General features: G+C 46.1%; 1 protein-coding gene across 18 annotated transcripts in view; it reads left to right on the top strand.

Annotated features, from left to right (window-relative positions):
• Positions 1-15,070, top strand: part of TNXB (tenascin XB) — a 121,608-nt gene that overhangs the window by 84,412 nt on the left and 22,126 nt on the right. For 14 of the 18 annotated variants that reach the window (XM_083491005.1, XM_083490995.1, XM_083491008.1 and 11 more), the window contains 7 exons: positions 1,325-1,639; positions 2,690-2,992; positions 4,846-5,172; positions 6,863-7,153; positions 10,166-10,450; positions 12,657-12,944; positions 13,986-14,270. In XM_083491005.1, coding sequence (XP_083347131.1) covers positions 1,325-1,639; positions 2,690-2,992; positions 4,846-5,172; positions 6,863-7,153; positions 10,166-10,450; positions 12,657-12,944; positions 13,986-14,270 — 2,094 coding nt within the window. The remainder of the gene's footprint in view (positions 1-1,324; positions 1,640-2,689; positions 2,993-4,845; positions 5,173-6,862; positions 7,154-10,165; positions 10,451-12,656; positions 12,945-13,985; positions 14,271-15,070) is intronic. The other 4 variants (XM_083491002.1, XM_083491004.1, XM_083491010.1 and 1 more) reach the window with 3 other exon arrangements.

Raw genomic sequence — 15,070 nt, 5'->3', positions numbered from 1 at the left:
TTATCTTCAGCTGGCAGATCCAAATATAGATAGATATAGATATTGAGTTGTAGCCAATGAAGTCATTTCATTAGCTCAAAGAACTTCCCCTTGTGCAGTGGGCCTCCTCCCTCTCTCTCTGGACGTTCTCCCAAATCTCTAGAGCAGATTTGGGAAGGTACAGTGTGAGAACATAGCAGAAGAAGAACCTGCTGGAAGTCCTTGTGTTAATGGGACAGCTCCGTTAGGTGCCAGGCATGGTTACCCACTCCCCATTTCTCCAAGCAGTGAGAAATTCCCTTAGTTTTAGTTCCCTTCAAATGAGGGAGTACTGGAAACATGTGGGGTCGTATCCAACTACATTCTACTCAAGAGTAGACCCACTGAAATTAATAGCCTTTAGTTATTGTTGTTGTTTAGTCGTTTAGTCGTGTCTGACTCTTCGTGTGACCCCATGGACCAGAGCACACCAGGCACTCCTGTCTTCCACTGCCTCCCGCAGTTTGGTCAAACTCATGTTGGTAGCTTCGAGAACACTGTCCAACCATCTCGTCCACAGTCGTCCCCTTCTCCTTGTGCCCTCCATCTTTCCCAACATCAGGGTCTTTTCCAGGGAGTCTTCTCTTCTCATGAGGTGGCCAAAGTATTGGAGTCTCAGCTTCAGGATCTGTCCTTCCAGTGAGCACTCAGGGCTGATTTCCTTAAGAATAGATAGGATTGATCTTCTTGCAGTCCATGGGACTCTCAAGAGTCTCTTCCAGCACCATAATTCAAAAGCATCAATTCTTCATCAATCAGCCATCTTTATGGTCCATCTCTCACTTCCATACATCACTACTGGGAAAACCATAGCTTTAACTATACGGACCTTTGTTGGCAAGGTGATGACTCTGCTCATGCCCATTAATATAAATAGTTCTGCTCTGAGCAGAACTAACATTGGGTTCAACCCATGCTGTCCTTATTAGGGATGGGGAGAATAATAGAACTGTAGAGTCGGACAGGACCTCTAGGGTCATCTAGTCCAACCCCCTGCAATGCAGATTTGACCCTACCTCATTTGCACTTCCCAAAGCAGCACCGCTGAATTGTCATGAGTGTTTAAAATGTGCAAACTGCCACAGAAGTCTGGAGAACTGAATCCAGGATTTGGAAAATGGGAAACTGAGAGACACCAACAATAACAGATTTGTCTCTGGTCCTTGGGATGTTTATTTTGATTTATTTATTGCATCTATGTGTAGTGTACACTCTTCCTCTGGTAGAATATCTGAAGGCCAATGACCACTGCAGTGTTATCCCAGCATGGGTCCCTCACTTGCCATTTCTGTTTTAATTCTCGCAGCAACACAGCTAAAGAGAGACGAGGTGGATGCAGAGGAAACTACCGGAAGGGAACCCCGATTGGGACAGCTCTCGGTCTCGGAGGTCACCAGCAACGCTGCCCGTCTCTCATGGAGCGTCCCCGAAGGAAGCTTTGATTCTTTCTCTGTCCAGTACAGAGACGCAGAGGGAAAGCCACAGGCGCTTCCTGTAGGAGGGGGCTCCCGTGAGGTCATTGTCTCCAACCTGGTCCCCTCTCACAAATACAAGTTCAATCTCTATGGTATCTCTGGAAACCAGCGTTTGGGACCCATATCGGCCACTGCTGAGATGACAGGTCAGCAGCACCTCTGGGAGAAATTGAAGGGGCTGTGTCCTAATGAATGCACCTCCACACTCTAACTGATCTTTTCCCCATTATTACGTTTTATTAGGTCCCTAAAACCCTCGGGGAGGATCAGTGCCTGTCCTGCTGTCTTTCTTTCTTTCCTGCTCGTTCCTCCCCTTATAGGGCAAACAAGCCACTGCCCCACTGGACTCCGCCTGTCCTCAGCTACCCCCACCTGTCTGCCTTCTTACAACCACCCCACACGGTGGCACAAGCTGTCAGTTTGCTCCTCCTCCTTAGCTGTTGCATTGCTCTTGTCTCACAGGGCAAGAAGAAGGATCAGAACAAATCTAGAATTCATTGGCTCTGCTTGTCATTGCCTCTGGCTCCACCTACTGTTGGCCTCCTGCCTTACGCACCACCAAACCCAACAGATACCAGACACCACCATTTCTGGCTTGCCCCTCTGATGTCTGGCTCCTCTCTCACCCCACTCTGGTGCAGTTGGTCAAGCCTTGACAACTTCATTTTGCAAGGAACACACTAGCATGAAGCCTTGATAGATCACTATCAAGAGCCAGTGTGGTGTAGTGGTTAAGAGCGGTAGACTCGTAATCTGGTGAACCGGGTTCGCGTCCCCGCTCCTCCACATGCAGCTGCTGGGTGACCTTGGGCTAGTCACACTTCTTTGAAGTCTCTCAGCCTCACGCACCTCACAGAGTGTTTGTTGTGGGGGAGGAAGGGAAAGGAGAATGTTGGCCGCTTTGAGACTCCTTTGGGTAGTGATAAAGCGGGATATCAAATCCAAACACTTCTTCTTCTTCATTGTGCAACATACAGACACGCCATATCTAGCCCTAGAAATTCCTGGCAGCTTGCATGTAGATGTGGGAAGTTTCCAACTGCATGTCACAGTTTCCCAAATTTCCCTATCGTGCTAGCATGCTTCCCCGCCTCTCCTCCTCCTAAAGCTGGAGACACCTGTAAAAGGCGAGAAACATCCATTGCGAACATACCCCAGCAGCATTCTCTCCCTCACCATCTTCGTTTTAACTCTAGCCACAGATCCTGACGTGCAAGCGGTGGAAGGAAAGGTGGAACCTCGCCTGGGACAGCTCTCAGTCTCGGAGGTCACCAGCAACGCTGCCCGTCTCTCATGGAGCGTCCCCGAAGGAAGCTTTGATTCTTTCTTTGTCCAGTACAAGGACGCAGAGGGAAGACCCCAGGCACTTCCTGTAGGAGGGGGTTCCCGCGAGGTCGTTGTCTCCAACCTGGCCCCCTCTCACAAATACAGGTTCAATCTCTATGGCATCTATGGAAACCAGCGTTTTGGACCCAACTCTGCCAATGCTGTGACAGCAGGTCAGCGGCAACTCCTGGAGAAATTGGGGTGCTGGGGAGTACTAATGATTTTACCCTCCCTATTCCTTAACTCAACTTTTCCTCTTTAAAAGGTTCTAGGTCAGCTGCTAGTTTCTGAAACCATCTGTGGGCGGATCACTACACGTCTTTCCTTCTTTCCTCATCATCTGCTCATTCCCCTCTCCTGATAGGGTTCAGATCCACAGAATGCATGAAAATTTCATAATGTGGTTTTGGATGGGCACAGAAGTCAGCGTCCTCTGATTCACAGCATCTGTGTCACACACACACACACACACACACACACACACACACAAACAGAAAGAGAGAGAGAGAGAGAGAGTTTCTTGACCTTGTGGTTTAACATAGAAGCTTACCGAATGCATCCAAATTTTGCAATTGGCAGTGTCAGAAATGGAGCCCCTCTCTATTGAGGAACTAACTACCCCTCAGCCTGAACTTGTGCCCTTATTTGCTGGAACTTCTGGGACCTGACTGTTTCTATACTGAGTGCGGTTGTTTGCTTGGATTTAGCTTCAACTGTTTTGTTTTAAATTGTGTTTTAAATTTGTTCATCAACCACAAAAAGTATACTGTGGCATGAAACGCTAATTTACGGTCCCATGCCGCAGCATTCTTTCTGTGGGCAATGAACAAATTAAAAACACACTTTAAAACAAAACAATTGAATCAATACCATGCCCAAGCATACAAGATGCAGCACATTACAGCTATAATCATACCATTCTAATCACAAGAGGGCCAGCAGTCTCACTGGTGATGGATGGGCCCATTAAAGTCTGGTCCAGCCCAGTTCTGAATGGGAGCAGGACTGAGCCCATCCCACCCCATTCCTGTATGGATTTTAAAGCAAAAATCTTTTAAAGTCTCAGAAAAGTACAGAAATTTAAAAGTACTTGTTCTGAGGCAGCCTCTGTCCCTCTGAAATGTATTTATTTCTTTTTAAAGGGTAATTAAGCCACCCACAAGGCTCCTTGCTGCCACATTCTTTGGATGCAATGCAGCAAGTCCCCTAGAAGCAAGAGCTGGGGAAGAAATTGGGTTCAGTTCTCACCTTAATCTGAACCTACCCAATTCCCACCTTCTGAAGCAAGAAGCAAACAGAAAAGCAGCCATCCTTTGAAACTGGCACTTCTCCAAATTTTGCGAAGCAGTTCTCCAGCCAAGCAATGCATTCAAAAACGCATAAAGCGTGCATTCTAAATGCATATATTAGTGAAAATGACATAAAAATGTGCGTTAACAGGAAATACAAATATCAGGGGGGAAACACTTTGCAAAAATACATTGATTAGGTTAAATTACATAAAGAATTTGTATATTTATGTTTTTAAAGCTCAGACAAACACTTTAACATAATATAACTATACAGACAAAGATTTTTTTAAGTTAAAAAAAGAAAAATGTGCATTTTAGGAGACAATTGCACTAATATGCTGATGAATTTTCATGAGGAGTTTTTTTTAAAAAAGCGAAGGGACACAGAAACATGGAGAACTGAACTGAAGATTGGAAAAATGAGAAGATGAAATTGATAGATTGGTCCATTGCTGCTTGGGAGCAACGGCACTTGATGATGTTCTGTCACTCCCAGTGGGATATCGTATAGGAAAAAACATGGGCGGCCTCGTATAAAAACAGATGCATACAGTAGGCACGATTTGCATGGATTGTGCATGTGGAAATTTCTCCTCTCTGCTCTTTGTGTCTCAAGCATGAAGGGAAGTAAAGGTAGAGGCCTCCGCCAAAAAACCATCCCAACCTCAAGGTCGTTTTCCTTCCTAGAAGCTGTATCCCAACTTCCTCCACTGTCTTCCTCTGTCTTCTTATAGCTCCAGAAACAACTCCACCAGGTGAGGAGGAAAAGAAGCCCGAAGAAGCCGCAGGCCAAAGAGTTCAGCCCAGCCTTGGAGACGCCACAGTCTCTGAGGTCACCCCAGACTCTCTTCTCCTCTCCTGGAACATCCAGGAAGGTAGCTTTGACTCTTTCCTCATCCAGTACAAGGATGCTGCAGGGAAGCTCCAGGTGTTACCTGTGGATGGCACCATGCGCTCCCTCCACCTCTACAACCTCATGCCGTCGCAGAGATACAAATTCAGCATCTTCGGAGTCTCTGGCTCTAAGCGCCTTGGGCCTGTCTCGACTGATGCTGTCACAGGTCAGCAGAGGCTTCTTCGTAGCTCCCTGGATGCCTTTGACTTTGGCCACATTGACACTGCAATCACAAAGGCTCCCCCTCTATGAGTTGTTGGTGTTTTAAATGACAGAGCTCCTGCATCCTTAACAGGTGCAGGGAAGGAATGTGAAAGGGAAACTTTTTCCCCAGGTTTGAAATAGAGCAAAGAGGGCAGAAGGGCACCTTGGTTTTCAAAACAACAGTCTTCAGAGAAGGGTCTCCAGGGTTTCCACATTCATTCATTCATTCATTCATTCATTCATTCATGCAAACAATTTATATACCACTAAATTATAATTAACTATGCAATAAATTTGGTGCAATAACAACAACAACAATAATTTACTATTTATAACCGCACCCATCTGGCTGGGTTTCCCCAGCCACTCTGGGCGGCTTCCAACAAAGTATTAAAATACAGTGGTCTGTTAAATATTAAAAGCTTCCCTAAACAGGGCTGCATTCAGATGTCTTCTAAAAGTCTGGTAGTTGTTCTTCTCTTTGACATCTGGTGGGAGGGCGTTCCATAGGACGGGTGCCACTACCGAGGCGGCCCTCTGCCTGGTTCCCTGTAACTTGGTTTCTCGCAGTGAGGGAACCGCCAGAAGGCCCTCGGCACTCAATAAGAATGAGTTAAAACTACAAAATGAGAGTCCATTAAAAAAACCCTTCAGCAGGCACAGGAAGTTCAAGAGGGCTTGCTTGACATCAAGTGGAAGGGGGTTCCACTGATTTTGAGCCCATAATACAGAATGCACAGCTCCCGGTGGATATGAGCCTTGCATCCGGGCTGCAGGGGACCTCTAACGGTAACTCACCCAAAGGTCTCAGGGATTGGGCAGGAATATAGGGGATCAAGTGGTCCCTGAGGTTTCCTGGAACAAAGATGTTAAGGGAATTGTAAATTAATGCAAGAACATTGAATCTGGCTTGGTGGCATATGTGCAGCCAGTGGAAGCTCTTGAGTACCAAAGTTATTTGCCCATCAACTTTCTAGGTGCAGCATTTTGCAGCAGGTGGAGCATTGACATGCTCTATTGTAGGAACTCTCAAGGAGATTTTGAAAAATAAACCAGAAAATTTAAAAGCTAGGATATTTAGCAGGATATGCACTGATCAGAAATGAGTCAGTGTGGTATCTCCAAAAACTTTTGCAGGCACAAGAAGTGTTGAAAGCTCTGATTGCTCACATCCACATCAAGAGAGCAAATCGCAAATGTGCAATAAAAAGGGGTGTCTGGACGGGGCCCAAACCAAAGAACCACTGATAAGTTTCTATGGAACCCAAGCATGCCTTTAAAATTACCGTATTTTTCGGTGTATAACATGCCCCCGTGTATAACACGACCTCCAATTTTAAACTTGAAAAAATAGGGAGAAATATAGTCTTATACATGGAAAAATACAATATTTGGCCCAATGCACAGTTATTAAAAGGGGCACCAATCACCCTACACCCACCCCCCAAATTATGGTTCAAATCCGTCTCCACTCACCAGCTTCCTCTCCTGATTTCAGTCCAGCAGGTTGACATTCTCCATTGTGTTTCTCCCTGTTGAGCTATCTTGACAATTCTTTAAAAAAAATAAAAATAATTAACAGCACTTTAGGCTTTCAGCTTGTGACAAGAACCTCTTCGTTTTCTGCTCCACACCCTTCTTTCCCCCTCTAGCCCCAGAACCAGCGCCGAGCGAGGAAACTCAGCCCAGGCTCGGAGATCTCTCTGTGTCCAAGACCACCAGCAACTCCATCAGCCTCTCTTGGAGTGTCCCTGCAGGCAACTTTGACTCTTTCCTTGTCCAGTACAAAGACAGAGAGGGCAAGCCCCAGGTGCTGCCCCTAAACGGTGATTCCCGTGACGTCACCGTCCCCAACCTGGCTCCTTCTCACCGATATAAGTTCAACCTTTATGGCATTTACGGACACAAGCGTCTCGGTCCCATTTCCACAGATGCTGTCACAGGTCAGATGGCACCTTCGCTGGGGGGGGGGGCAGGGGTCCTTGGTTTGGAAGCTATGGTTCTCCACACACACACACTTTCTTTCCTTAGCGGAATGGCGGCAGCTGCATTATGAGAAACGTAATTCAAAAAAGAAAGAAATCTGCCTCTCACATGAATTGTGACTTCAGCTCAACAAACTGTTCTTTCCTGCGAAATCCCTGTACTGTACTATTAACTGTATTTATATCCCAGCCTTCCTCCAAGCAGCTCTAGACGGTCTGCACAGTTCCTCCTTCCTTGCTTTATCCTTCCAAGGTGGGCTAGGCTGAAAGATAAGGGATCAGGGACCTGAACTGGGTTCTCCTTGCTCCACGGCCTGGCAGTCCTAACTGCGCTCCGCTCAGTCTCTTTTTCAGACCCCGTTCACTCAGAGAGCTGTTTAAAGTGAAGAGGGAAGAGGAAATACTGCCTGTTCTTGTCGGTGCCATTTGCCACGAGGTGCACTCCAAGCACCAGCCTGTCAGGAACCGGCTAGGCACGCTCTCTCAGGGGGCACAGCAACAAACGCCCGTTTAGACCAAAGGCCTTGGCTTTGCTCCAGCTTCCCCACTTGAGTTCACAATGGGGTGTGTGAGTGGGAGACTCGCAGGATGGAAAGCTCCCTCATGAAACGATTCCTCCATGTAGAAAACTAATACGTCAGCTAGGCCCAAACCCTTGTCCCTGACACGTGCCGGTTTGCGGTGTGGAGATAATTTCTTTTCAGTCGCATGAGCCCTGCCTTGCCCCCACGGCCTGAGTAACTCGCAATGTGCACACATTTTACTTGTACACATTCAGCTTTACGTGCTTGGCAAAATAATAATAATAATTAAGGCGTCGGGGGGGGGGGGGAGAGACTTTGGCAATCTCACCTGCCCATGCACTTTGACTATATGCAATTTTGGCTTTATGCGCTATCCCCAGAACGTAACCCTCATGTAAATGGAGAGTCATCTGCAGTGCTTTTTTTCTTTTAAAAAAATGTTTAGGGGTACTCTCATTTTCCTACTCATATTGAAATACTGCCACTCATTGAGACCAAACTTAGATTCACAAAATGTTCAGGGGTATGCATCCCCCTGCATCCCCCCAGAAAAAAAACAACCACTGGTCATCTGTATAGCGTCCATGATGACTTCAGTGGCAATTAGGCCTCAGTCTGTGCTACAAAGGATCTCCCACATGCAGACACCTCGGGTCCTCACTGTGCTTTTAAACCCTGCTAAAGCATAATCCCCAGATTCCCACATTTCATTAAAGAGAGAGAGTTCTACAAGCATGAGACATGAGGCAAAATCCTAATTTTTTGTGTGAGAAGTAAGCCTGCTCCCCTTCTAACTTTCCCCACCCTCCTGCCACTAGAAACATTCCTGCAGATGCCCTTGATTGGCTCCAGGCTCTTCCCAGCTCTGCATGGTTTCTTAACATTGCTGGGAGGAAGCGTTGCTGCTCCTTTCTCCTGCCCATCTTGCTTGACTTTTGGGAACTGGCCACAACTTGATCCCCCAATCTCCTGTTTCCCCTCCCTCCTTGGTCAAGCGCCTCAGCCCCTAGGGGCACTCTGAGAAAGACCCAACTCCTCAGTGTTGTCCTCCTGAGAGGCCCTGATGGCGCATGAGGGGATGTTAACCTTTCAAGGCGTCACGCTTCTCTGTAAAGAAATACGTATCCCTGAACTGCTTTCCCTGTTCGTGTTACCATATTTGGGCCTGTTCCATCACTTCCCAGTATGTCCCAATTCACGGCAGTGAGTATTGGAGGCCAGCTACCAATGTGGGAATATCTCCTTGTTTGAACAATAACTGCCGCTGCTCAAATTATGAGGAGAATTGCAGAGGGCTTTAAAGACCTCTGGCCTTCTTCAAGTTTCAACCAAATCACACACAAGCACCCAATAGCCTTCTTTTTTTAAAAAAAAACAGCTCTTGTAATGGCAAAAGTAACAATTTGGGTCTCACAGCTGGGTCACAGTCCACCCTAAGGTGAGCCATGTCAGCAGCAATGTTTGGGGTGGACTTCATTATCGTTACGATGTTACCAAGCTGAAGTCAGTTGAAACGTGTGGCTTTGTTTTTGAAAAACAACATTGACAAACAGGTGTACTTTGTCATTGGCCTTCAACAGATAGATAGATAGATAGATAGATAGATAGATAGATAGATAGATAATACTTTATTCGGCTATAAGCCCACCAGGTAAAACCAATCGGTAAATAAAATAGCATTTTACATTCTAAAATATCAACTAAAATATTTCAGTGCATAATCTCGTTCACATTACATACAGTCTCTAGATGTACCATATTGTGGCCTTGAATATAAAGATGGTGGATAGAGTTTACTAGATTTTAATAGTCATGCAGCATTCCATGAAGTCTTTTATATGAAAGAACAGAATTCAGGAATCTTGCAACCTGTAATGTTCTATAAGAGTCAATGTCCTGGAGTAGATAGGCTAGATGTAATTCAGGAGGTTTAGCAACAGTTTCCAAAATGATTGAACTCAGAATCCTTGATCGGGGAACAATATATAAAGGACAATTAAACAAGATATGATGAAGGGATTCTATTGATTTGTTGTCACATGTGCATAAAACAGAGGTTTTACCATTAGAAAATCTATCTATCTATCTATCTATCTATCTATCTATCTATCTATCTATCTATCTTCAACAGGTGGGTCAGGGCCACTTTCAGGCTGAAGCCTAATCCAAAGTAGGTTGCAATAGCAGCACTACCGTCATGTAGCAAAAGAATATTAAGAAATGGTCCCCAAGTGCATGTGTGTCTTAAAAGTGAGTTCCAGGTCTGAAAAGATTGAAGACTGCTGTGCTATATAATAACTGTAACCTCTCTTTTCAGTCTCTTTTAGCTGTTCCTTTGTTCTTTATATCTGTGTTAAATGACAAAATTTGCCAGTAGCTGCTCTCTGCAGCTTCACTGTTAAAATATTTTTAATCTGGCATCTCCTATCTCATGTCTCTGTTCCAGGCACCCAGCCTGGGGCCCTCACTCAGCTGAAGTTTGGAGAATTGGCAGCCCATGACATCACCCCAGAATCAGTCCTCCTCTCCTGGACCGTGGAGACTGGGAATTTCGACTCTTTTATCATCCAGTACCGGGATGCGGATGGCAATCCCCACGCTTTGCCCGTGGATGGTGGCATGCGCTCACTGCGGCTTCATGATCTGGTCCCCTCCCACAAATACAGGTTCAACCTCTACGGCGTCTCGGGCCGCAAACGTCTCGGGCCCATCTCTACAGAGGCCACCACAGGTCAGCCCTGGTGGTTCAGTGGCCACCCAGCAACCATTTCTCTCATTTCTCATTTCATTCTAGGTCTCTCTCACACACAAATCGCTCTCCCCTCTCCCCAGTAGCACGTCTTGAGAGCTGTGGGCTTTGCTGATGCTTTTCTGTTTTGGATTTCAGCTTGCCACTGGGAAAGACAAATAATAACAGTAGACCCGTCTACTGTGGCATTGTTGGCAAAGTTACTTAAATAACGCAGTTGGAGCCCAGAGAGAAAAGTCTTGATAACGGTTTACTGACAAAAAAGAATGAAAAGAGTGTGTCATTTGATGAAAAAAGAACAGCAAAGCTTTGTCTTTCTTATGTAGTTCTAGCCTTGCGCACAACACAGAGACATTCAACCAAACATACAGAAGAAAACTCCCTCAGAAATACACAGCAGTAAGAGCATGCGCTACCTCAGTGAGGATCATGCCACTGTGCTTGGTTGCTAAGCAACACCTCCCCACATGACCCACTTGGCTAGTTGACTTCAACCCTAACAAAATTAACTTCTGCTCTTCCCAACAGACATCATGCCTTTCCTTAGCATGCGCTCACAGAAAAGGACCCCCTTAATTTAACCCTATACCATTGCTGTTACTTTCTCAGTCCATGTTTTAAATTTTTATTTCTGCCATTCCCACAGCTCTCTGTTTCCTGACCTCCAGAAATTCAGCTGCCCACTCCTCACTTCCCGGCCAAACAGTCATTTTTTATATTAAAAAAAAAAATCCCCTTACATTTCACATATAAAAATGACATATCTGATTTTCCTTTCCCCTCCCCCCCCCAATTTCTCATATTCTCATATGAGAACGGGTGTGCATGTGTTTACAAATACGTCGTTTTTATCTTTGAAATGTTGGAGGAATTATTTTTTTTAATGACCTAACTGAACTGCCTTACTTTTATGTGTTAGGATGCTTAGACAAAGGGTAGACTGAGGCACAAGGTTTTAAGAGAAGTCATGCAATGTGCCTTCTGGATCGGGGAGAGGATCTTCCCTGGGCTGTCCACCCCTACTTATCCTAGTTGAACTCTCTTCTCTACAAAGGGGTGTGGGTGGCGCTGTGGTATAAACCACTGAGCCTCTTGGGCTTGCTGATCAGAAGGTTGGCGGTTTGAATCCCCGCGACAGGGTGAGCTCCTGCCAACCTAGCAGTTTGAAAGCATGCCAGTGCAAGTGGATAAATAGGTAGATATGGCGGATTGAACCTGACCTGCATGCATGGTAGCTTCTCCCGCAATGAGCTCCAGTCCTTTGCATAATGTTTATTTAGCATTTCACATATACTATACCTTTAAAAGGTAAAGGGACTCCTGACTGTTAGGTCCAGTCGCAAACGACTCTGGGGTTGCGGCGCTCATCTCGTTTTACTGGCCGAGGGAGCCGGCGTACAGCTTCCAGGTCATGTGGCCAGCATGACCAAGCCGCTTCTGGCGGACCAGAGCAGCGCACGGAAACGCTGTTTACCTTCCCACCAGAGCGGTACCTATTTATCTACTTGCACTTTGATGTGCTTTCGAACTGCTAGGTTGGCAGGAGCAGGGACCGAGCAACGGGAGCTCACCCTGTCGTGGGGATTCGAACTGCCAACCTTCTGATCAGCAAGTCCTAGGCTCTGTGGTTTAGACCACAGCACCACCTGTGTCCCTTTTATGCTATACCTTAGGGTTGCCATATTTCAAGAAGTGAAAAATCCAGACACAAAAGTTAGGCTCTAGCCGAGAAATTCTGGACATATGGCAGCCCTGCTATACCTGTTGTATTCTAAGTCCCAGGATCACTGCTTCTTTATCTTATATACATTTCTGCACAACAAGGACACTACTCCCCCTGGTGCCTGATGTATAAATTAACTCTGCAATGTTCCTGCGTTGATTTTAAAGGGAAATGAGCAGTGGTTCTGCTGGTTAATGACACAATTTAACCCAGGATTTTGTGGGCGTGGGGAGACCTTAGATGCATTTTAAATATATGGTGTGGATTGTGACCTGAGAAATGTATTTATGCTACTGTTTCTTCTGGAGTTTTCCCAATGGACCAGGCATGAGTGCCAGGAATTTTTGCCACTGCCGATTAACATGGCTGTTCCTTTTTAGATAAAAGATAACGTGGAGGTGAAATAAAGGCTTTTATCAAAGCCCCGTCGGTTCAAGCTTCTGCCTCTCTCTTTCCTATCCCTAGCCGCTTCAGAACAGCCAGCCCCTCCCAAGCCCAGTCTGGGGGAGCTCTCAGCCTCTGACATCACCAGCACAACTGTTCGTCTGTCTTGGAATGTCCAGTCCGGGGATTTTGACTCTTTCATCATTCAGTACCGAGATGCAGAGGGCAAGCCTCAGGCACTGCCTGTGGACAAAGACTCCCGCAATGTCATAGTCTCCGGCTTGGTGCCCTCCCGTAAATATAAGTTCAACCTATTTGGCATCTCTGGACGGAAGCGTCTTGGACCCATTTCCACTGAAGCAGTCACAGGTCAGGGACCCAGAATTCCTGGGGAGGGTATAACACCCTCTCTTTCTTCCCCCCTGGTTTTATTCATTTTATTTTACCCTCCTTTGAGACTCTTTCACTCCTGCATTCCCAGTGCCTATGCATATCTACAGTATAGCTATATAAATATAGTGTAGATTTCTCTTGACTGTGTATATCTTGTATCCTGCAGTTCTCACCTCTGTACCAGTTATGGATGATGAGCAGATCTGCAAAGTTGTTCTTATATTGCACATCTTACCTGCAGTTTTTATAATTTCCCATACTTTACTCCAACTCTGCTATCTTGTTTGAAAAACAGGGCTATATTGGGGCTGAATCTACTTGTGCCGTTGCCTTACTCCATAGCTGCAGAACATGATATTTATTCCATACTTGTAATAAATTGATTTTTACTTTGGCAGCACCTAAACTTTGGAACTTCCTGCCTTTAGACATCAGGCAGGCACCTTCACTGCACCCTTTTCAGCACTTGGGTGAAACACATAAACATTTTGCTTAGGCATACCTATCCAGCATATGGAATGCTGGCATGTGTTTTTATCATTTTGCTTACTGTTGATTAGAATTCACTTTTTAATGTTTTTAAATGCATTTTAAACTATCTTATATTGATAATCTTAATGTTTTAGTTTATTTATTTTTTGTAAACCGCTTAGTGGTGGTTTTATTACACTCGTACCTTGAAAGTCAAACGGAATCTGTTCTGGAAGTCCGTTCAACTTCCAAAATGTTCGGAAACCAAAGCACAGCTTCTGATTGGCTGCAGGAACCTCCTGCAGCCAATCGGAAGCCACGGAAGCCCTGTTGGACATCCGGGTTCCAAAGAACGTTCGCAAAACGGAACACTCACTTCCGGGTTTGCGGCATTCAGGAGCCAAAACGTCCAAGTTTGGGATCCAAGGTACAAATCAAACATTACATAAATGTTGTGAAATAAATAAATTGGGGGCTAGCGCCCGCCTTACATAACAGAACAAGATGATTCAGATTCATTTTTGCTGCTCTTCTTATTTGTTCTAGCTCCAATGGTGAAAACAGAGGTCCAGCCCACACTGGGCGATCTTTCCATTTCCGAGGTTACTCAGGACACTGTCCGCCTCTCGTGGACCATCTCTGCTGGGAAATTCGACTCCTTCTTCATCCAGTACAAGGACACTGAAGGAAAGCTCCAGGTGGTACCCGTCGATGCTGATTCCCGCACAGTCGTCATCAAGGACCTGACCACTTCCCACCGATACAAGTTCAACCTCTATGGCATCTCTGGCAGGAAGCGGCATGGGCCCATCTCTATAGATGCTGTCACAGGTAACGTGGTTGTTAGAAGTGAGCCAGCAATAAACCACACAGAGAAAGTGAACTCTTTACTAAAAGAAACAGGTTCTGTTTAGAAGTGCCTAATGAGCACTCTTCAATTCTTCTTCAGTAGGTCTTGCCTCTGTGATGTACTTGCAGAGTCTGAAGGTCCCTGCCTTCCCACAGCTGCCTAAATCTTCTCCTTGCCCAGATCCTTCCCAAGCAATCTGAGACTCCACTGGTGTGTCTGCCTTTGCTCCTCCTGCTTCATGTCTCACCTGGTCCTGGGAGACCAGCGGGGAAGGGAGCTTGCCGCAGCAGGAGGGGAAGACCCCCTGGATTCTTCCCCAGCCTGACTCATCTCTGCCTCTTGGCCTCCCTGCTCTCCTGTTTCTGGGTCTGATTCTGATTCTGGACTTCTCTCTGGCACAGACGCTCCCTGCTCACTAAGTCCTGTTGCCTTTTCAGCTTCTGACACCGCCTCCTCCTCCCAGTCTGCTCCCTTTTCTCCCTCTGAGCACTCATTGGTCCCACCACCACTCTGAGCTTTCTTCTCTTGAGGGTTCCCCAGCTGGTTTCTCCCACTATTTCTTTGGGTCCAACCAGTCCCTGACAATGGTCTGAATTGCTGCTCTGTAATTGCATCTTAGGGACGCGGGTGGCGCTGTGGGTAAAACCTCAGTGCCTGGGACTTGCTGATCGTATGGTCGGTGGTTCAAATCCCCACGGCGGGGTGAGCTCCCATCGTTCGGTCCCAGCTCCTGCCCACCTAGCAGTTCGAAAGCACCCTTAAGTGCAAGTAGATAAATAGG

Source organism: Podarcis liolepis (assembly GCF_965112155.1).
Source record: "Podarcis liolepis genome assembly, chromosome: 2".
In the NCBI taxonomy this organism is placed as follows: domain Eukaryota; kingdom Metazoa; phylum Chordata; class Lepidosauria; order Squamata; family Lacertidae; genus Podarcis; species Podarcis liolepis.
Note: the sequence above shows the minus strand (reverse complement) of the source record. Positions and strands in the feature narration are given on the sequence as shown.